Here is a 22018-nt window from a genome sequence, read left to right as displayed (position 1 = left end):
CCTGTTCACTGCCAGCTCCTTAACAGGATGATGTAGCCCAGTCAACTTTGACAGGCTGTCTTCTTCTGTGGAGGACAAGGATTCCCACTGAAGGATGTACCACTTGAATTTGCCCTGCTTCAGGCTGATTGATTCTCTGGATTCTTTAAAATAATTGCATTTTGAACACATAAATATTACTGCCCTCTGGTTCATTCCTCACTGCCTGAGCAGATGAACTCTTTTGCCAATGACCTTTTTGCCTCATTGCAACAAGCGAATCTCTTGCAGTCCCTCTAGTTCTGCCTCTGGTTCCTAGGACTCAGACAACAGGCTTCCTCACAGTCTCTTATGCTTCCTTTCATCTTCAGCCAATAATTAAGCAAATTCTCAACCCACTCATTATTTCCTCCTCCACAGGCCACAGGTGGCATAAGATGTATCTTATAGGATCAGTAATTCAGAGTCCCTTGAGCAGAAACAATGAGAAACTTCTGACCAGATATTGGTCTCTGTCTCTGAGCTGGTGGGTGCAGCTGCTTTGAGGAAAGAAAGGGGTGCTTTGAGGGTGCAATTAATTTCATCCCAAAGTGAATATCTCAAAAAAGTCAGAAGGAGAGGTCAGAAGGGACATGAGATGAATTGCATCTGGGCATCTGTAAGGACAGGGCTGTGAAAAAAAAATCACAGTTAGGTGAGATTCCTCTTCTTTCCTCAGAGTTGGCTTTCCTGCTGCCTGGCAATGCCATGCTGGTCAGCCAGGAGTCAGGCAGAGAGAGCAGGGACTGCTGGTAGCAGGAGGTCTCCTACAGCTCCAGTGACAGAGACCACACACTGATGTTCATCTCAAGCCCATCTAGGACTTCTGGATGGTGTTGGTAATGAAATGTTTACTTTCTGGGATGTGATTTCTGCTCCCTTCTCACAGCTATATAGTAGTGTTTGAATAACCAACCACATGTTTCCTTAGGACTTTTACTTGCACCTGTACTACTGGATTGCTTATTTATTATGTGCTTTTGTGTTCTCCCTTCTCTATGCAGAAGTGATTGCTGAGACAGCTTTGTACAAATGTGTCCTGAAACCTTTAAAGGAAGCCATTAATTCTTCCTTAAAAGAAATACACAGCAAAGATGGATCTTTACAGCAGCTGAAAGAGAACCAACTTGTGATACAAAACACAACTACCACTGACCTGGGTGTCACAACCAGTGTACCTGAAACTGCTGTGCTGGAAAAGATCCTTCACAAGTTCACAACCATGCACAAGACTTACTCTCCAGAAAAAAAAATTGCCATCTTGCTGAAGACCTGCAAACTCATCTATGACTCCATGGCTCAGGGAAATCCAGGTACAGGACTCCTGCTGATGGTATCCACCATGGGTCTTTCTCCTTGTATCAAAGGAACAGTGCTTATGATACAACTGGCATGGCAATATTCACATTGGAGGTAGCAGTGGTGGTTGATGTGTTTGGTATCAGATGTCCACAGGTTGTGTCCAAAATTGAAGGCTTAGTGAAGTTCTCTGCACTAATAACTGGTTACCTGGTTAACTTTAAGCTCCATAACTCAAAAAATTAGTTACCCATAAGTGTGTGGTTTATAATATCCTTTTTGCACAGATCTGCACACAGCTCTCCAAATATTCTAGGGGCTCAGTCCTGGCTTGCTGCAGAGTAATGGTAAATTCTAGGAATGGGTCTCTGGTAAAAGGCTCTTGATTTGGCCTTTGCAGAGTTTTGCCTAAACTGAGGAGGAGATGTAGAGTGTAGTAGTTTGTTGCTAATTCCTGATGCTCCAGTAAATTCTAAAAGCCACTTCTGTGCGAGGCAGTATGTGCTGTCAGTATAAACACAACATGGGCACTAATGCAGAAATTAAACCCTTGGCCAGGATGCATCTTTGCAGATAGACCTGCAAGTCCCTTCCTCCAGCAATTTGCCTTGCCAGTTTAAGAGCTTTTTTTGTATAGTGTGAGCTGATGACCAGCCATGCCTGAATCTGGAGAGAAGCCAGGTATTAACTTGCAATAACCTGTGGTTGTTTAAGGACTCAGTCACCAAAGGTGCTTTTAGCTATTCTGCTTTATTTTGTACTGGCAACAGCCTTGGAGCATTCATACAGGGATTGTTATGTCCCTGCTCAGCCTCACCTCAGGGTGATCTCTTGGATAGTAAGCAGCAAGGTTCAGCGACCAGTCCAGACACATTAACACCAGAGCAAGAAACCACCCCAGGGCTGAGCCTTAGCTACAGGGTGGAAAGGACCTCTCACTGTCTTCAGGTATCATGAGATTTGGACATATGTAGGGGAATTTGCTGTGACTTTGTTAAAACAGTTGTGTGAAGTTTGAGAATAAATTTGGTTTAGATCAAGGACTTGCAAGCCTCACTAAAACCCACATGGTCTCCTTCTGATGCTGGTGTTATGTACACATCACACCTTAGTTAGCTCGAGGCTGGAATTTTTCTGTTGAAGGAAATACTGTTGTGTCACTTTCTGTAACAGAAATGAGGAGACAGGGAAATAATTACAAAACCCCAACATGATTAAAATACTGACATTCATGAAATTAGATGGTTTCACTGCGGTTTGCCACGCTAACCAAAGCAGTGCATTTCAGCCAGTTCAGCTGTTCTCTCATCCTGAGTACTACTCAGCAGGGTGTAGGTTGGAAGCTGATTTTACTCCTGGGCATCCAGTTCCCTCTCCCTTATATCAAGTTCCCTCTCTCTTATGCATGATCAGTGATGCATGTCAGGGCTTGGCCAGAAGAAAACTGGCCTGGAATATTGGAAATGTACCCCAACGAATTCAGACCTGAAAAAGAAGCTAAGGGGAGAAGAATGTTGTATCTAACTCCTGGAAAACAGCAGACTTGGAGAGTAATTGAGTGAAATGCCCTGTAGACTTAGAAGCAAAATGTGTGAAATCTCTTTCACAGAATGAACGGAACCCATGACACTTTTATTTTCCAGTGGCAAAGACTGGAACCTGAAATATTTCAGCAACCTGAAATATTTTTATGACAGGGAAAAGCATGCTATGGGGTCCTCAGAGCAGATTTCAGCTGGTGGGAAATCTCCTGCTCTCTGCCCATCTCAAGAGCAACAGCACAGGGCCCCTTTTGCTTTTAGCCAGCCGTGAGGCAGCACAGTGTTCTTCACACAGGAAGAGCAGAGGCCATGCTCAGCTTCCTGTGCAATAGTTTCTTCTCCTTTTCACTCCTTTTCCTAACTGCTCAATTAGAAAGGTCCCTCCTTTTCCAAGATCAGAGCAGGTGAAACACAAATCATTCCCAAAATCAGTCTACCTCTGTGAGAAACATTACCTGTTCAATAACATGGAAACTCCTTGTGTTTGACTTAATTTGCAATTTGTCAGGTCAGACCAGGTTTTATTCACTTTAGGCTGGCCACAGGATGAGCTGACCTAAGAATATGGTTTTACTTCTCAAAGCAAAATGCCAACATCACCTAATCAGGCACCTTTTCTTTTCAGACTCATATGAAAAAGCAAGTTTTTTAACATTTTGAGACCCATGTACAGCATTCCAGGTTTGGCCAGGATGTCCCAAGAGGTACCAAGTTTCCTTTAAAACTAAGGACGGGCATACTCAGGAACATCTGCACCTGTGGTGGTGTCCATCTTTGCCCTGCTGAAAGAGTTATGAAACTTTAAACTCTGCCTTGACTGACTCCATGTCTATCAAGACATTTTAAGAAAGGAGGATGTCTTTGGTTTGATTACAATTCATATTACATGATAAAATCTGCCTGATAAATTGGCTGTGGTTGAAATCTCTGATACTTAAGACTATGAACTGAATGGGTTGGACCCTAAACTGGTTTAAACTAGCATTTCTTCCTCAAGCTGAAGGCAATCAGCTTATGGAAGTGATTCATCACAAGGAATCAGGAAGGCAACTTCACAGTCTTAGTCATACACCTTTCTCTCAAGAGTACAGCTCCATGATAGAGTTGAGGCAGGACCAATCTCTGGCTACATCCTGCTGTAGGTGGCCACAGAGGGGTTTCATGCCAAGCCTCCCATCACACACATTGTGCAGTCAGACCGTGGAGTCCAGATGATTCATCTGGCTGCATTTAGGCTTCTGCTTTAGAGCAAGATGACTCAAGGCAAGCTCCAGTGAATATATTGATTAATTCATTACTGGCTATCAAAGAAATGAATACTCATATGGACTATGTAGGCAGTGATATTAGTAAGTGAATCCTCATCATAGGCACAATTATGACAGTATTGAGGTGTCTCACTGAGCTTTTCCAACTTCTACGCAAACTTAAATGACTGAAACATATGCCCCCAAGAATATAACCGACAATCTGAAAATATGTCACCTGCCTGCTAAAAATGCTAGAAATGGTTAGTAAAAATAAAATGCATTTTAAAAAATAGATTTTGGAAACCCACACTCCACAAAATGGCTGGCTTTTTTTTTTTTTTTTAGCACTAGAGAAAGTAAGAGGCAGGAATCATAGAGCTCTTGCATTTGGAAGGCATGCTGCAATATGCACAGGGACAGCTGGGCACAAAGCCAATTTATGTGGAAACATAGTAATGTTATATAGAAAAAATGCTTATTATGTGTCTTTCAGAAATACCTTTACTCAGAAAAAAGATTAAATGTATATTGTGTGATACGGGTCAAATGAGAATCTCTGCTTTTCATCAAAAACACAAGTGACACCTGTAGAGTGAGAATCAATGCAAATGTGCAATACATGTGGTGTGTACTGGCAGCGGTGTGCCCGGGTCACCCAGCCTTGTGCTGCCTGGGAGCTGCCACTGTGGAAGAGAGCTGATGGAAAAACAAAGCAGCAATAGGCATTGGTTTATGGAGACAGTCTGTGAGACAAACAGGCCAAATCTGGTCAGCCCATGAGTGAGGAAGATCAGGGATGGAAAAGCTCTAAGTCTAGGCTGGAAGTTTGAAAGATGGGCAAACTGCTTTCAAAGGAGTTTGAAGAAGAATGGAGGTACAATTTGCTTACTGCAACATTTCTAACTTGCGAACTACCTAAGATTATGAAGCTTCATTTTTGGACTATCTTTGAACTGCACAGGCAGCTGGCCATATAGTTCAAAACTATAGTTTGTACTAGTCATGGAATTGGCTAGGTGACCAGAACATCTGATTTAATAATTTCTATTGCAGAGTTTTGCAAGGATAATGTGCATAGTTTGCTTTTGGAAAAAGAGGATAGATAGGACATATATTCCACTGGAATATTTCTCTTCCTTAGCTTTTAGAATTAAGTTTGTCACCCCTACAGAACTGAGCAGCCAGATATTAGCTGCCCTGATGTACTCCTTTAAGGCTCTGCAGCTGGCAAAAGCAAAGCTGTGTCTTTAGTGGGATAGCTAAGCTTGTAGAAAGGAAGCTGGACTCCAATACTTCAGCAGCCAGTGAAGAGCCCATGCTAGAAGCTCCTAAAGCTGTCAGAGCAATCCCATTACACTGCTTATTATCATATCTCACTTCTGAGAAGGAAAATAAAGCTATACATAACAGGTTTACTTTGATATCTTTCAAAAGAGGATATAAGTCTTTAAGTTACTTTTAACAAAGAGTGATGGACTAGAGATTTTGAGGGTTCTGCCATCTAGCAAAATTTCTACAAAGAGCCAGTTCAAATTTTTCAAGGGGACCGAATTCCTCTGTTCTCTAAACCACACATTTTTGAAGTGAATTCATGCTGTCTACATCTATTAACTCACTTAATTCACTATATCACAAATTAAACCTTGCTGAAAGTAGTATAGGATAGACAAGAGACAGCAAATGCTAGTGTGTTGAGGGAAAGTCACAATCTTTTCTTATGATCTTAAACAAATCCCAGTTAGCCTTCCTGCACCTCAGGTTTTCCAGCTTCAAACTGAGGCTAAAACTCATATTTTGTGGAGATCTGCTTCTAGACATCAAGCTAGTGTTTGTAAAATATTAGAGAAAGGTGCAGGGCATCACCCCTATCTGCTGGTTTTTAGAATATACACAGAGAGAAAAGAAATGCATGAATGTATTAAAATAGACTGTAATTTCTTTATGGAGGCTTGGGCAGAATTCCAGTGGCTTTAAATCATGTATTTTAATTATACTCATCTATTCAAGTGCTGCATCCCAGCCAGGAGCTGACGTTGTACTTGCTTTGCTATAAACATAATAGGATGAGTTTGTGGCAGAAGAGAAGGCTTATTTTAAGCTTCTTAGAGATATTTATGAAATAAATGTTTCCTGACCCGGCAGGGAAGAAGGGGAAATGAAGCAAGCAAGTTGTATCTGGAGTAGGACAGCACCACCTTGAATAGGCAAGCTCAGTCTCACTGTCACTGAGAGCAGTGGCAGGGTCAGAGCAAGATTTAACTCTGTCAGCTGCAAAAATTCCCCTCTGTGAGAGACCACAGATGGAGCAAGTCATACAGGTCTAGGAATTTGGCTCAGGCCCAGCTTGAAAGTAGAGCTGAGGAGGCAGCAGCCTGCAGAGAATACCTCTGCTGCAGCTCCCAGATGGACACTGGTTAGTGGCACAGGAAACATGGGGGTTATACAGTGCTGAAACAACCTCTCAGGTGTCTTGGTCCATAGACATTATTTCATCTGTCTTTGTAGACTCCTGTTTCTGGGCATATTTGAGTTGCTGACAGCACCTATTTTCCCTATGGATGGACTGAGATATGGAGCATCTCAGGGCCACGCTTGGACTGAGGGCTGTACATGTCAAAGCTAGTCCCTGTACTGGAGGGGCCAGGAGAACAGGGGACAGTCAGAGCCCTGCCCTCTCAGGCACTTCTCCTTGGCTCCAGGAGCACTCAGGGGAGAGATGCTATTGAGATGCCTACAAGGTGCAATATACCGTGCCTGGCCTGCCCTTGGCCACACTGGAGGCTTGTGGCAACACAAAAAAAACACAGAATGGAGTCAGAGCTAGATCATTGGTGATTAGTTTTGCTTTTCCCTTGTTGACAGATTCTGCTCCTGCTGACCTCAGCTTTTGCTATGGATGTGGGTATTTAAAATTGGGTGACATATAGCCACAGGTGGATTAACGTGGTGTCTAGTAATTCACACAGGTTGTGAGTATACAGGACATGGAACATGTGTTCTTTCCATTATTTCAGTCAGACCTGAGTCATCCCTGCTCAGCATTTACTATTAATCTGTAGATCAGATTTTCATATTTAAGGCATATAAACAGCTGGAATTCCAATAATATTTCTATGAAGTCTTAAAGTTGAGAAGAGTTTATAGCAAGGACTGGAGGGCAGAGCAGCTAAATCAGCTTATAGAAATGAGATAAACAGCATGAAAAAGAATTGTCTCTATACATGATTGTACTTACAACCACTTCTCAGACAACAAAAAAGAAACAGAGAGATTTTGTAGGCATTCTTGAGAATTTTCTTCTAACTTTCACTTCTGTAGACTCCAGAAGTTGGTGAATGGGGACATGGAATTGTTTAGTTCCAAGCTGCTGTTTCCATCCTGCATTAGTTGGTCAGTCTGTTCTCTGCTCATGATCTGCTTTGGTGACATGTAAAAAGCCAGCAACTGAGCAACCAACCAACCAACCAACAAAGCAAAAAGAAAATAGGGCTTTTTGCTGAGAAGATTTTCTGTTACATTTTCATGTCTGTTTTGTCATATTTCTTTTTTTTAATTATTTTATTCCCCCTAGAAAATATTAAACAGCTGTAACAGTAAGCTGCTTGCATTAAGGTAATGTATATGACAGTAATGAGTTAGACTCTTCACAGAGCTAAAGCTTTCACAGAGACATAAGCCAAGGGAAAAACAGACAAAAAAATGTCCATACAGATGTTAATGGAACAATGAAGTCCATTTGTAGTTTCATTGAAGACCTAAGGCTGTGTATTTTAACTAAAGGCAGCCATAACAAAGCAATCAGAATTGAAAGTGTTAATCCAGCTTTCATTAAATAAATAGTCTGTTATGGCATGTGTGGGCTCTGTTAGAAACAGACTGAATTACTGCCCTGATGATCTCTCATTCTCTAACTCTTTGTTTTAAATGGATCAACTCTCTGTTCACAAGATGTATTACTGGGTTTATTTCAAAGCCACACTTTTTTTTTAAATCAGGGACTAAGCTCATGTTTATTTGAGGCTTCAGAAGAATATCTTTCTTTGCCAGTGGAGAATCTGCGTCAGCTATGAATGACAAAAAAAGAAATCTGACTCATGGCAAATATTTGAAATAAGTCAGTGGGAACATTTGAGAAATAGGAATGTATGCCCTACCATGGAAGAGCATGTGTGCTATGGGCCAAAAATGGCTGGAGCATAATTTCACCAAAACTACATCAAGGTTAGCTTTGATTCCTTGAGCTGAGACAAGCAGTTCTCAATTGAGACACACATAGTCCATAAACCAACATATCCAAGTGCACAGGGGAGAAAAAACTCCCCACAGTCTGGGGAAAGACATTCAGAATGAAAGCAGAGTAGGTTAAGAGGAATGGTCAGCTCTGAAGGTTGGTCTGGTAAAAAACTTGCTATTGTGGGTTTTCCATGATGACTTTATGACATGCTGGTTGAAAGTGAAAGTATCTTTCAAATGAAAAAAGTTATCCTTGTGTGCTTTGTGGTTTATGTAAGGAAGCTTCAGTTTGGATTCTATCTTAAGTAGTAATTATTTGTAATTGCGACTTAACATGCATTTTTTTTTTGTTCTTAGCTATCCCAAAAAGCTCTTATAGACTGTCTGTTAGATCACTTTGTTAACTTAGTTGATAAGAATGTTTTAAGCACAAGAAATATTGAGCATCTGCTGTGCACCAATTTCAAAAACTAGGTTAAAGTCCAATGTAAAAATCTTTCTGTTTTCCTAGCTAGACAGCATATTTAGAAAGATGATTCCTCTTGGATCCTAGCTCTTGGGCAACTGTTTTAATTAGGATCATGTAGTGTGATGTTTTGCCTTCTGAAGGGATATAAACACAGAATTCCCCAGTCCTAAAACCACTGTCTCAAATTCTATTTTCTGTTTTTTGGTACCACACATAGAGTAATTCTAAGAGAATAAATACCCCTAATGCACATAGATAACTTCCCTACTAATATTGCCAACCTGAACTGCAGTTTTGATGTCAGTATCAAATCAGAGGGACAAGCTGGAAGCCTTTGCACTCTTCAAAAATTGCCAATTGTTTGTCATCAATGAAGTTAAGTTTATATTTCTCCAGTTAATTTTCAACATCCTAGTTTGGGCTCGAAGCAAGTTAACTTACTTTTTAAGTGACCTAAATTTCTGTTTTCGGCATTTTTGCTGGTGCTTTTGAGCTGTAACTCTTCAGGTAACATAAGCTGAAGTCTGCAAAGGACTCAGTGTGTGAGAATCTGACACTGTTGTGTGGGACCATGATTTTTTGGTGTTATTGGGACCATGCTGTGTTTCTCTTTGCTCAGGGAAGCCCTATGGTGCAGATGACTTCCTCCCTGTGCTCATGTATGTGCTGGCCCGCAGCAACTTGACTGAAGTCCTTCTGAATGTGGAGTATATGATGGAGCTCATGGACCCTGCTCTGCAGCTGGGAGAAGGTAAGAGTACAGAGCTTGCTCATGGGATATTCACTTTGGAAATCACCATTTGTGAAAGTTGGGCAGCAGGGCTCTGGCTAGATTTTGTGGATAATACTTTGGCCCGTCTTTTCAAATCTGAATCTCTAAAATTATTGCCAAGTACTTTAACTTCTTTTAGCTAGAAAAGGCAGGGACTCACCATAAATGATAACTGAGGTGGTGGATTAGCAACCTAAACAGAGACATCTTGTGTCACTTGGCCCAAAGGCTGAAAAGCTGGAAGGTTTTTGCTAAAATTAAACAGCTGCTGCAAAAAATTGTGCAGATACTTTTATTTATTCCAGTGAGAAAAAAGCACATTTCTTAAACTGCTTTATATGCCTGAGGGCTTTATTCTCATGGTCACTCTACTCCTAAATTTGAGTGAACCTTCTGACAATGTTCTCTGACTGAGCATCATAGTGAGACAGAGAAAATAAAGTTAGGTTAGAGAGGAATATTGAGTTTGGAAGTGACCAAAGAGCTCTGTTATCAGAAAGATAAATACCCCAGTGGGCCTCCAGTTTCTTAAATATAGCTTGGAAAGCACATGCTTCCCAAGTGACAATTACACACTCTGAATTAGGAACACAGATCATTTATCACCGAGTCGTCACTAAACCAATAAAATAGTTTATTTTAGACTTTACTTTGGTAAGTACTGAGATTCTAGAAAGGAGTCCTGGATGAACAACAGCAGACTAATTTTATTTATATTAAATGAGGATATAAGTCTGAAACTAAACATGTCATCCCAGCACAGTGCAGAGTGGGACAAAAGTAAGTACTAATAGAATGATTAGTAGCAATACAGTACATTAGTAAGGTGTTTCTGCACAGGCTAGTTTTTCTGCTGAAAAGAATTCTTAGCAGACAAAAATGTTAACTGAAGGACAGTATTTTGTGGACATAACCAAGCTGCTTTTGGTGACTGCTCTGCACACAGGTTCTACATTTCAAAGGGGCACACTACCAGGCTGGTTACTGAAGTCATCTGGGTTGGGGAGCTCAGGATGTCAAAAGCAAAGCTGGCTGGAAGTTCTCTTAGCTCAAAGACTTTGTGAAATGTGCACTCCAGTCAAAAGGAAAAATTTTGTGAGAGAGTTCCAAATCAAACTGACTGAATAATCACATCAGAAAGGACAGTAGGAGTAACTGCAAATATGAGGAATGGGGGTCAAAAAAGAACATCTCAGTGAAGACAGCTCTGAGACTGCAAAGTGTAGAACTGGCAAAAGTTAACTTGAGTTAGGCCTTTCAAAGTTGAATAGCAAAAAGTGTTCAGCTCCAGAAATTAGAGGGAAAGAAGTAAAGCAGAAGTGAAAAAAACTGTGAAATTGCATAAATCAATATACAAAATCACTTCAATTTTGCCTCCAAATTAAAAATACACTTTTTAATTAATTTAATAGCAATGGTGATGCTGAATGCTGGAACAAAGACAATGACAGATTTTAGGGAACAACTGGATGGAAATGAAGAAATTGACAGTGGGCAAAAACTTAATTCTTAAAAAAGTTGTGATGAATTCCTGTTGGGGGCGGGGGGACTCAGAGCTCTTCCTCCCAGGGTTCTGAGGGAAGGGATACACCCTGTTCCCATCACAGCTACCTCTGACTCAGCCAGAAGAGGAGAAATATTGAATGACAGACAGGGTGGTAACTGTATTTAAGAGGAGAAAAGTGGAACTTTTAGACTTCTTAGCCTATTCTCAGCACCTCTTTGTGGGAGACAATTAAGAAAAATGAGTGGTTTGGGCAAAAACCTTCAAAACTATGGGACACTCCTTGTCGATCCACTAGAGCACAGGAAGTCAAATGGCAGCGTCTTGGTCTCTCCTCTCCTACAGAAAACTCTCATGGTGCTCTAAAAACTCTGCTCTTTAATTAAGCGCTGTCTTTGCTTCCCTGGAGCAGCCAGGGCTGACACAGCTCGGCCCCGCGGGCTGTGAGGGACAGGCTGGGCTGGGCTGGGCTGTGTGCGAGGGCCATCTACAGGCCCTGCGGCGCTGCCGCGTTTCTCTTCACAGAGGAATGCAAGGCACAATTCTTCCCAAGGGTTTCTGAGATTCACATTCTCTGAACCTCAGAGAAAGGGAAAACACAATTATTATCACTTGCTGCGCCTGTGCTGTGCAAAGCAGAATGCAATATGGAGATTGTTTACCCAAAGTGATGGTGTTTTGTTCCCTTGGCCTGTCAGGGCCAGGTGAGTGTGTGTATCGGGACTGTGGGTGGACAGTCACGAGATTCAGTGCAGTGTGAGCAGGGTGTGTGCAGATTGAGTGCTTGGCAGATTCAGTTTAGATAAAATGTGTACAGTATAGTATAATAAAGTAATTAATTAGCCGTCTGGTGATGGATGCATCATTCTCTCTCCCTCACTAATGTCGGAGTCACCTTTGATTTACAGTACTGCTCTTGGGGTGAAACTCCGCCGAAGCAGCCGTCAGCTGTCCCCGTCTGCAGGCACCGGGTGCCGGGCCCGGAGCAGGGCATGGCCTCGCCGCTGTCCTGCAGCTCCGCGGGCTGACCCTGCCCCAGCCCGGGCCCGAGCCTCCCGTTCCCAGCTGAGGGAGCCAGCCCTTCATGGGCCTTGCCTCGGGGCTGCCGTGCCAGCAGAGCAGCGTGTCTGTCCTTGCCAGGGCTCACCTGCAGCTGAGCCGGCTGTTATCGGGGCCGAGCTGCCGCCCTGCGGCTGCAGTCCGTCATTGATTTCCTGCTGCAAGCAGCGCCACAGCAGCCGTGCACGGGGTTCTGAGGAAAAGGGGCTTTTGCCACTTTGCCCTGTTTCTCTGCGTTACCAAGATTTATCCCGCGGCCCTGAACAGTCCAGGGATTACAGGTGAATGCCTGGGGTGCCTGCGTAATCAATGGAGAATGGAGGGAACAGACGATGACTTGTTCCTGCAGGTCTGAGACACCCCTCAACAGGAGCCCTGAAATCCAAACATGCAAGAGTAGTGCAGCTGGAGCTGGGAGCTGGATCCAGGCTTTGTGCCTGTCCTGCAGTAATCTACTATTATTTCTATTTCCCTGCATCGTGGGGACTGTTCAGGAGCCCAAGTTACAGAACTGTTGCATGGCCCCTATCGCACACAACAAAAAGATGGCCGTGGCCCAAAGAATAATCATCTGTGACCAGGGCTTGTTTGTGAAAGCAGTTTTTGTAGCTCTTTCCTTTTGGCCCATGTTCTCTCCCAGGACATCTACAGCTGCAGCAATCTGGGGAGCAGCACTGATGTGGAGCAGGAGGGGCTGGAGGATGCTGGTCACAGGGTGTCCTTCACTCGGGTGACACCAGTGACCCCTGCAGCAAGGCTCAGGCAGCTGCCCCGTGTGGGCAGGGTGGGAGCGGGACCGAATGGCCCATGAAGGTGTGATGTTCACACAAGACTTTCACCTTTTGCAGGCTCCTATTATTTAACCACCACCTACGGGGTCCTGGAGCACATCAAGAACTACGACAAAATCACTGTGACACGGCAGCTGAGCGTGGAGGTTCAGGACTCCATCCACCGCTGGGAGCGACGGAGAACGCTGAACAAGGCCCGGGCTTCCCGCTCCTCTGTGCAGGTAGCCGGCGTTATATCCTAGGGGAAAAGCCTGCTTGCTTTCTCCATACTTAGAAATCTTTAATATGATAATTATTTTTAAATGAAATTAATTGAAATCACTGTTAAAAAAATAAGAGTACATCTGGGGCAAGGTTTCCAGGTCTTAAAAACCACACCACATTTGAAATACATACTACCTATGAAGCAAATTTTGAAATCTTGAAGTACCCCTATAATTTTGTAGTTTTAAATATAACTGCAAAGTGATTTTTTTTGTTCATTCTCAAAGGAGGTGTGCTAGGAGCCTTTGCATGCAGGAGCTGTGGTGGGGACTCAGAAGCCTCTCTTAATCATCACCCTTAATGCCTGGGGAAATCATGGGCTAAACTGAGATGTGAGCAGGCTATGCAGGGCTGCTTCTAGATGGTATAAAGCTGTAGGGGGGTCTGAGACATCCCAAAAAACAGTCAGTCAAGCATCTTCCAGAGCCTGTCTGGCAGCAGAAAAACCCATCACGTTGGGTCAGTTTTGAAGCCCATGCTGTGCATGGCCTGGCAAAATCTCCCTGTGCGCCAGTGGGAGAAGGTCCCGGGACAGATGAGTGCTCTGGGCCTCCAGCCATGATGAGACTGGTTCAGGCAGGCAGGATACCCAGCCAGCCCCCTGTGCTGTGATCAAATTATCACCCACAGGGAGGCAGCAAAGGCCACGTCTCGAGTTCTGTAGTGCTTTCACTGCGCAGAACTGAAAATTCTGCATGCCGAGGGGAAAGCCAGGGAAAGGTCTTCTGTGGGGGACAGTAGTCCATGTGAAAGCATGGAGTTGAAGAGATTTCCCGTATTGCAGTCCAACCAGTCCCTGATGATCTCAGAAACCAGGAATGGTGTGTGAGATAGAGCAAATACCCATCCAGCCCTGAGTGCTGCTCTGGCAGCAGTAGCTCATAGAAGTACCTAGCATGGAGCATAATAGCTGAGCAAGCAAAGGACACATTTCCCCAGAAGATTCCCACCACCTCCAGCAGCTGAAGGGCCACTTTGCACCCCTTTGAGTGAGGGGTAGTATCAGACATGAAAGCCCATTCTGGCAAAGCTAAACCACATGCTGATATGTTCAGCAGGGCTCTGTCCATCCTTCTGCCTGCCTCAATCCACTGCAGTGATACTCCTTAAATGTTGTTTGGAAGCCCATAGTCCATGCATTTGAAAACTCCCCTTCTGCCAGGGATCCTCATTATGTTCTGAACAAAATGGGATTTGTTTTGGAATTCACATATGCAAATTAAACACACAGGTTCCACTGTGACCAAAAGCTCTCTAGAGTCTGTTCCTTATGTGTTTGGCAAGATGAAAGCTGTCACAACAGTTGTTACTGCCTGAAACAGGATACAAGTAAATCAGCCTTCTCAGCATAACTTCTGCTATTTCCTTACTGATGGAAGGAAGTTCAGAGGGCACGCTTTCAAGATGCTGTTTGGGTGATTGTGAAGTTGCAAGGCCACCACACTGCTAGCCCTATCCCATTTCTGGGAAACAGGGGGTTTTCAGGCCAGATCTCTGACATTTCTGGTCTGTTTCTCTTGTCTGTCACTTCTTTGTAAACCCTTTCTTCAGGAGCTGTAAAAAGATGGGAGAATGAACCATTGCAGATCATTCTCTTAAGGATATTCAGTAAAATCAGAAAAAAGTGCTTTAACTTTAGTGTCTTTATGGTGCTAATTATTTGGTGAACTGCTTACTAAAGTATTTGCTGATTCAGAGCCTGACAGAGGGAAGAAAGGAGAGAATAACTGGGACATTGGAGAATGACTGGAGGATATTTGGGAGCTCTAGGCAGCTAGAGCTTTGTGACTGAATTCTTCCTCCTTCAGTCCTAGGTTACTGTGTTAACTGCAAGGTCTCTCCTCCTGTTTCTCTTCAGGATTTCATCTGTATCTCCTTTCTGGAAATCAGTGGTCAGTCGAGGACCCTTGCTTCCCGTCGCGATACCACAGCTGAGCAGCTGAGCCAGCAGTGTGCCGAGAAGTTTGAAGTGTCCCATCCCAAGGACTATGGACTCTTTGTTTATGTTGATGACCAGTGGCTGCAGCTGGACAAAGATGCCCTTCCACACCACATCAAAGCCTCCCTTCTGAAGAGTGAAACCAAGAAAGATTTCCATTTTATTTATAAACCAATTGACCATAAAACCCCACCAGTTCAAATTGTCAAAGAGTCAGACTTTTCCTAAGGACCATGCTGCTTTTTTTCTGTCTTTGCTGTCATCCTGGAAGAGCTGGATAGTTTACCTTGTGAGATCCTCTGGTATCTGCAGACCTTGGAAGTTCTCTGGAGTGTGATCTTCAACATAGGGCAGATGGGCTAATGCTAGATGGTGTCTGAACACATGGCATTTCTCCATAGAGGTCATTTGCAGAAGTAAAAGGAGCATTCAGGAGAACACTCATCCTCTGGGAAACTTGAAGTGTCAAGCCTCAGAACCTCTCAGCTGCAACCAGCCAACACTGCAGAATGTAAATGAACAGTAGAGAAAATCCAGAGATCTTGCGAAAAGGTGGACATTTACTTTATAATAAACAATGGCAGGTGTGAATCACATCTGTGCACAAGGCCTTTGAAAGGCCTGCACACACCTCAATCTGTTTGGAGGTAAGATTGTGTTTGTGCTTTATGGTATCTGTTCACCCAGTTTGAATATACTGGGTCTTGTCTGATGTATTCAGTGGCATAGGGTTGCCACCTGTAGCAGAGCTCCATCTCTGTCCTGCTGTCAACAACGTCTTTGCCTTTGAAATCCACATAATTACAAACAGTGCAAGATGATCCTGTACTTTCACTAAGAATATATTTTTTGCCTTCTATCTGTCACTCAAACCAGGTAGCACAGGCATTTTCATCAATGCATTTTTCCTAAAGATTCAAAGTCTTCACCATCAGTTTTACATGTACAGCAGTTTTATTCACGTTGGTTGTTTCTTAGTGTCTGGTTAATTGTATATTTATTTTAATGTGTGATATGGTGCAATTATTTTAAAATAAGCCTTTGTAAAGAAATTAATAATTTGCCCAATGTATCAAATCAGATTAAAATTTGAAAGTCAAAAGGAGTTAGAATTAAATACCAATCCCTTTTTACATGGCTGTCATTTTCACAAGTGTTATCCTAGCTGTAATTCCCACCAGGTTATTACTTTAATAAATTCAGGCTGTTGCAGACAGAACTTTCTAATTCTCCTTTCTATGTGTGCTTTAAGTCATTCAGTCATTGCAGACTTAAATTTTTCTGAACAAACAAATTCCCACAGAATACATTGAATCAATGCAAAAATGCATTTAATTGAATTTGAAAACAATTTTTGAGGATTGAATAATGGAAACAGGAGGCTTAGTTGCAAGACAGATCTGTGTCTTCTGGGTACCTTCACAGAGACAAGATTCCCACTGCAAACACAAAATACTGGGTTGTCTGCATGCAGGAAGCCAGTAACCTCCACTGCAGCTGCCCCAGCTTGGAATCAGCAAAGCTGATTAGCAAAGCTCTGACTGCAAAAAGGTGCAACTCAGACTTGCTATTGTTCCCTCCCACTAACATTCAAAAGAGATTTAGGGCACCTTGGGCCAAGTTGCCCAAGGTCTCTGCCTTATTCCTGAAGCTCCAAGGATAAAAGGGTGTTACATAAAGCTGGTCCCTCTCTCAGTCTCCAGGGCTTGAAATAAATGTCCATGCCTACGTGCCCCAGCTGTAGCCAAATCTGCATAGATAGCAAACCAGTTCTGTACATCTGCCAGCATGGCTGTGTGCACATCTTGTTGGGAAGGGACAATTACCAAGAATGAGGAACAGTGAATAACAGCAATCTTGGTTTTGAGGATATCATGTGCAGAGCTTGCCATGCATGACAGCACAGCTGACTCCAAAGTCATGGTTATTTCTGCTGTGTGCAGCTGTTGGCACCTCTGCCTTGCCTCTGGGCAGCATGTCTGCAGGATGCCAGAGCTGAGGCCCTCCCTCATGCTGCCATCACCCTCCTGCAGGGCTGTGTGCTCCTGCTGGGAGCCTGGGCTGCTCTCAGGGTAGCACTGGGGATGCTGGGGCTAAACCTGAGACACAAGTTTCTAGTGCTGATCTGGGAACTGATGCTGCTGTCAGGGCTCTGAGGACACTCACACAGGTGTGGCTGTCTCCAGTGCCTCCCCACCCTGCACATGGTCCAGGACCCCACTCCAGCCTCCCAGGTCTGTCAGCCCCTGCCCCAGTGATGCTGCAGTAGGAGTGGTCTCCAGCTCCCCTGCCCTCAGCCTGTCCCCCAGCCTGTCCCCCATTGCCAGGAATGTGCTGGATGTCCAGGAGAGGATTGAGGCCTCCCCTGATGCTCCCTGTTCCTTGGCCTGATCAGGTTATCATTATATTATAACATTCACAGTCAATGAGTCAATTACCTAAAAGTAATCTGATGGGTAAGAGGTTAAAATAGAAACCTGGAAGGAAATAAGCTAGGACTGATGTGCTGGATATTTCTGCAGAGCAACTGGACTTTACACACACCAGGGTCAAGTAACTGATTGACAAAGTGAAGCACTCCAGCACCTCAGTGTCCTGGGACATCTGAGTCACCAGCTGGACCTTGGGGCCAGGGAGAAGTATGGGATAGAGCTGGTCAGTGGAGCCTGTGCAAAGAGTGTGAAATCACTGCAATCTGAACGGACTCAGACCTAAATTTACTAATGTCTAGACCAAAAATCAGACCTGCAGATTCCAGGTTTTGAAATGCAAGGAGTGCCTTGAACCTTTGAATTTATGTGGGCTTTTCTCAAATTGCATGCGCAACATTTTCCTCTGGCATAACGACTGCAAAGCTCTGATTTGATTTGCAAGAGCTGCCGTGGCTCTCCCAAACCCAGAAATTATTGATGTTAATGCAAATTACTGTGCCTGGCTGTGAGCTGCCTGGAAGGAAATCCCTGAGCTAGGGCTCAGTGAAGAGCAGAGCATGCCCAGAGGCTATGGGCAAGTAGCTCGTGTGGACCCATCATGTAAACCACCAGCAACATTCCATTAAACACACTCTCTGAAGTACAGGGGTAATGTGGCCACAGCTGTCCCTTGTCAGGAAACATAAGCTGGGAGATGACCCATAAGATGGAATTTTAGATGAAATTTCAGTTCCTTTCGTGAAGAGAAATGGAATCTTGCAATTTCAATGGGGACCAATTGGGCAGTCTTTGGTCCATGTCCCTGCACTCGATGGCATGCCATGCCTTTTGATGGCTTTCACTTTGTTGATGATTTTTTTTTCTTTTTTTTAGTATCCATGCCATGTCTCATATCTTCCCCTCAAAGTTATGTCTTCCTCCTTGATTTTTTCTCTTATTTTGTGACACCTGTGAGCTTGGTTTTGGCATGTTTTGGTCCTTTGCACTGCACCTCATTTCCTCCCATAGCATTTTCTGGTAGTCACTAAATGTCCCAATTTTTTTTTGGGGGGGGGGGGTGGTGTTTCAGTTGCATTTCGTCTGATCATATCTCCTTTCCAGAGTTTTTGTAAGTCTTTCTTAGTGACTTCTAGTGGAAAGAAGTTTTGAGGAAATTGTGCATTATGTTGTGGTAGGAATTCTCGAGCACATCCTCTGAGTTGGAGGAAGAGCTGTCATAAAAACTTTTTGGAATAAGGTAAAATGTGTGGGTGAATTGTGAAGCTGGACTGTTGCCCTGGAAAGCAAGCTCTTGGGGCAGACAGGTGTGGTGCTGAAGGTTTGCCTGTTGTTGGCCAAAAGCAGGGTGGGATGTGTGTTGGCATATGATGACCCCTGTGATGGTATTGGGATGACAGAGATGGATGCTGCCTCTCCAAGCTCACAGCTCAGTGGTGGCACTCAGGCTCTGCCTGCACCAGGATCACACAGAAACAGCCTGGAACAAACATGCTGATGTTTTGGTGACCCTGGCAAAGCACTGATTCTCCAGCATGGGGATTGCTGGAGCAGTTCTGCATGTCCCTTCCTCTGGATCTTGGTGCCCAGGATCCTACCCTGCTTTGGGCAGGTGTCTGACATTTCAGATGGTGTTGGAAAAAGAAGTCAAGTGTGGGAATGAAATGGACATTTTTAAAGGCTCCATGGGATTTTGTTCATTGGCTTTTCCATGGGGTTTCCTCATGCTGCAGCCCAGGCAAAGAGGAAGCAGCCCAGCCTGCTGATCTGTGGCCTCCCCTGGTTAGTCAAGACAGTCAGGCGGTCACTCATGTGCCAGCCCTCATGTGAGCTCTCAGCAGACAGGAGTGTTCCAGGAGGTGTTGACCAAGTAGGGTTGTGCAACCCAGCCAAGGCCTCTTCAAACACTCATTTGCAGAGAAACATTGTGCAATGATCACTCATTTACTCACAAGGAATGGTTCTCAGTGTGAGAGAGAGGAACAGGGAGACCTGCTGAACCCAGCAACTTTGCACAGAAACAGCCAGCTGGGGTGGCCACTGCATACACAGAGCTAATTTAGCACCTGTTGGCACCCAGTGACACAATTTGTCAATAATTCACTGAAATAATGACACTGGCAGGTCAAGTTTATCCTAAAATAAAAGCCTTTGAGATCAAAGGCAGTTTCCATGCTGAATTTAAAAGCTTTTGGGCCTCTTCATGCTCCAGTCACCAACTGTACTTTGAAACTTGGCACGAGACTGGCTTTTTACTAAGGGCTTGTGGAGTGATTGAGGCTGGCAGGGTCCCCTGGAGGTCACCAGTTCAAATGGGGCTGTCTCCCAAGGCTGTTCAGAGCCTCATCCTTTCAGTGCTGCAGTCTCCAGGGTCATGCCCCCTTCCTGGGGCCCTAGTCCTGCATTTTAACACCTTGCACTGTGAAAAATGTTTTCCTCCTATCCAGCTGCTGTGCAGGCTCTGCCTGTCCCACCAGCATCCTTCCTTGGATGGGTGCTGTGAGTGTGGGATACTGGCCAGCTCTGCCTGTGGTGCAAGGCTTACAGAATTGTAGGACTTTTGTTGTCTTCCATCTTTTGGGGTATCGTGGCCCTAGGAAACAAACAGTTTCTGACTCAGAATTTCCTGAGCTCTTGGCACAAAATGCTGCTTTAAGTCAGCACTTCAGCTTAAGTTTCCTTTTCCTCTGCTGCCCCTCCACCCCTGTTCCCACAGACAGAGGCTGAGCACAACAATGAGAGGCCTTCAGCCTCCTGCCCTGAGATGGCCACAGGTGCTCAGCACTTACCTTAAACTGTCCTGATGAGACAAGATGCAACTTGGTTTGAAGAGAGCTATAACAACACAGCTTACTGGAGTATCTAAAGCAGTGCATTATCTCCAACTCAGGTGAACTGCTTTCTGCTTTATTGCTGGTAAAGGGAGGGTGGTTACTGCTGCTCTGAACAAAGTGTGTCCATCTAAGTTTGCATTGTACAGAAGTAGCCAGCACACAGTGTACTGTGGAGGCTGACCATGGACCTGCCCTCCAGGTCCTCTCCAAGGAAAGCCAGTGAACTCCTGTGCAGCAGGATGTTGGGTAGAAACACACAGCAGATTTGGCACATGGTCAGAAAAGGGCCTTGGATTCCATTCTCAGCAACAAGGAGGAGGAGGACAGGAAACCTTGGTTGCAGTGCATGACACTCTTCCCTGGGGCTATGGATATACACAACTCTTCTGCTGTTTTTGTAAATAACACAGCCTCAACTTTGCCCTGTTTTGCCTGCTAGTGAAAATTTGTTAGAAGCCTGACTGTTTTCCATATTTTGCATTCCAGCGTCCCAACATTCTAGGAATGATAGGCTGAGCAACTGCATGCCTGCAGGAAGAGTGAGGGTGTCTGTACTTGCCCAACTCACCACAGGATACTCTGGCGTAAGACTTGCACAATCCTAAAATTATTTTCTCATTAGATTCTATCACCATCACAAAATAAACAGCCTGCCATGCAGGTACTAAGTCTGTGTGATGTCATTTGGAGGCCTTAAAACAAATGTATTGATCAGTGCAGTGAAGGTTATTGGTTTTTTTTCCTGTGGGGCTGTTCCCTGGTTGACTAAAAACGAAATGGGTCTCTGGATACAAACTGAAAATTCAAAGCATGTATGAAAACCTGCTCCATCTCAGACAGTGGGTACAGTGACATCTTCAGTGTCTTTCAGTTTGCCACATACCTGAGGGAAAGGGTATGCCATTTAGGATGGTGAAGCTATGGAAATCACTTGCAAGAGGAAAAGAGAACAAAATTCCACTCTCACATTTTGGCTTTGTATCCTCAGAGACACAAGGATCTGCAGGAGGGTCAGGACACATGACGATAACAAGTGCCACCAGGGTGTCAGTGATGTGTGAGAATAAAAGCATGCTAGCATCTGATTTCTCATCTGATAATTACTTTTTGAGGTCTATGTACTATGGCTGGAGACTCTTGGTCATAAAGTGACACCATCTACGAGGAACATGGAGGCCTCTTTTTTAACCTCTGCATTCTAGATGTGAAAATTCAGAAAAACAAAAGCCTCTTCTGAATCCTTCAGCAGAAAGATGGGCATATAAAAAGGGTGCAAAAAAATGTTAAACCTATGAACTGGTGATGCTAAGTGCTTGAGAAGCAGCCTGGATTTCTAGGGCAGAGAACAACTCTAAAAGCAGAGATGAATGTATATATTCAAACAGAATATATTTGAAAGAGTAATTTCTTTCCCAGTGTTTGGGAGATCTTGGTATGCTTTCTTTCATGACAGCAGCGAGAATGACTAAGAATTGTCTGTGGGGCCAGCCCTTCCTCCTGCCATCAGGGAAACAACTGCAACACATTCAGGCAGCCATGAATTTCATACTCTTATTTTTAGATTTCTGCTAAAAAAAACCAGCTTTACAGCTGAGAAGAAACAAGAAGCAACTCAA

General features: G+C 44.0%; 1 protein-coding gene across 4 annotated transcripts in view; it reads left to right on the top strand.

Annotated features, from left to right (window-relative positions):
• The window catches only part of RIN3 (Ras and Rab interactor 3), a 64813-nt gene extending 48474 nt beyond the window's left edge, over nucleotides 1–16339 (top strand). For all 4 annotated transcript variants that reach the window (XM_064715744.1, XM_064715743.1, XM_064715745.1 and 1 more), the window contains 4 exons: nucleotides 1023–1331; nucleotides 9430–9561; nucleotides 12994–13157; nucleotides 15059–16339. In XM_064715744.1, coding sequence (XP_064571814.1) covers nucleotides 1023–1331; nucleotides 9430–9561; nucleotides 12994–13157; nucleotides 15059–15367 — 914 coding nt within the window. In that variant the 3' untranslated portion in view covers nucleotides 15368–16339. The remainder of the gene's footprint in view (nucleotides 1–1022; nucleotides 1332–9429; nucleotides 9562–12993; nucleotides 13158–15058) is intronic.
• The last annotated feature ends 5679 nt before the right edge of the window (nucleotides 16340–22018 follow it).

Source organism: Zonotrichia leucophrys, chromosome 5 (assembly GCF_028769735.1).
Source record: "Zonotrichia leucophrys gambelii isolate GWCS_2022_RI chromosome 5, RI_Zleu_2.0, whole genome shotgun sequence".
NCBI lineage: Eukaryota > Metazoa > Chordata > Aves > Passeriformes > Passerellidae > Zonotrichia > Zonotrichia leucophrys.
This window is presented reverse-complemented; position numbering and strand designations above follow the sequence as displayed.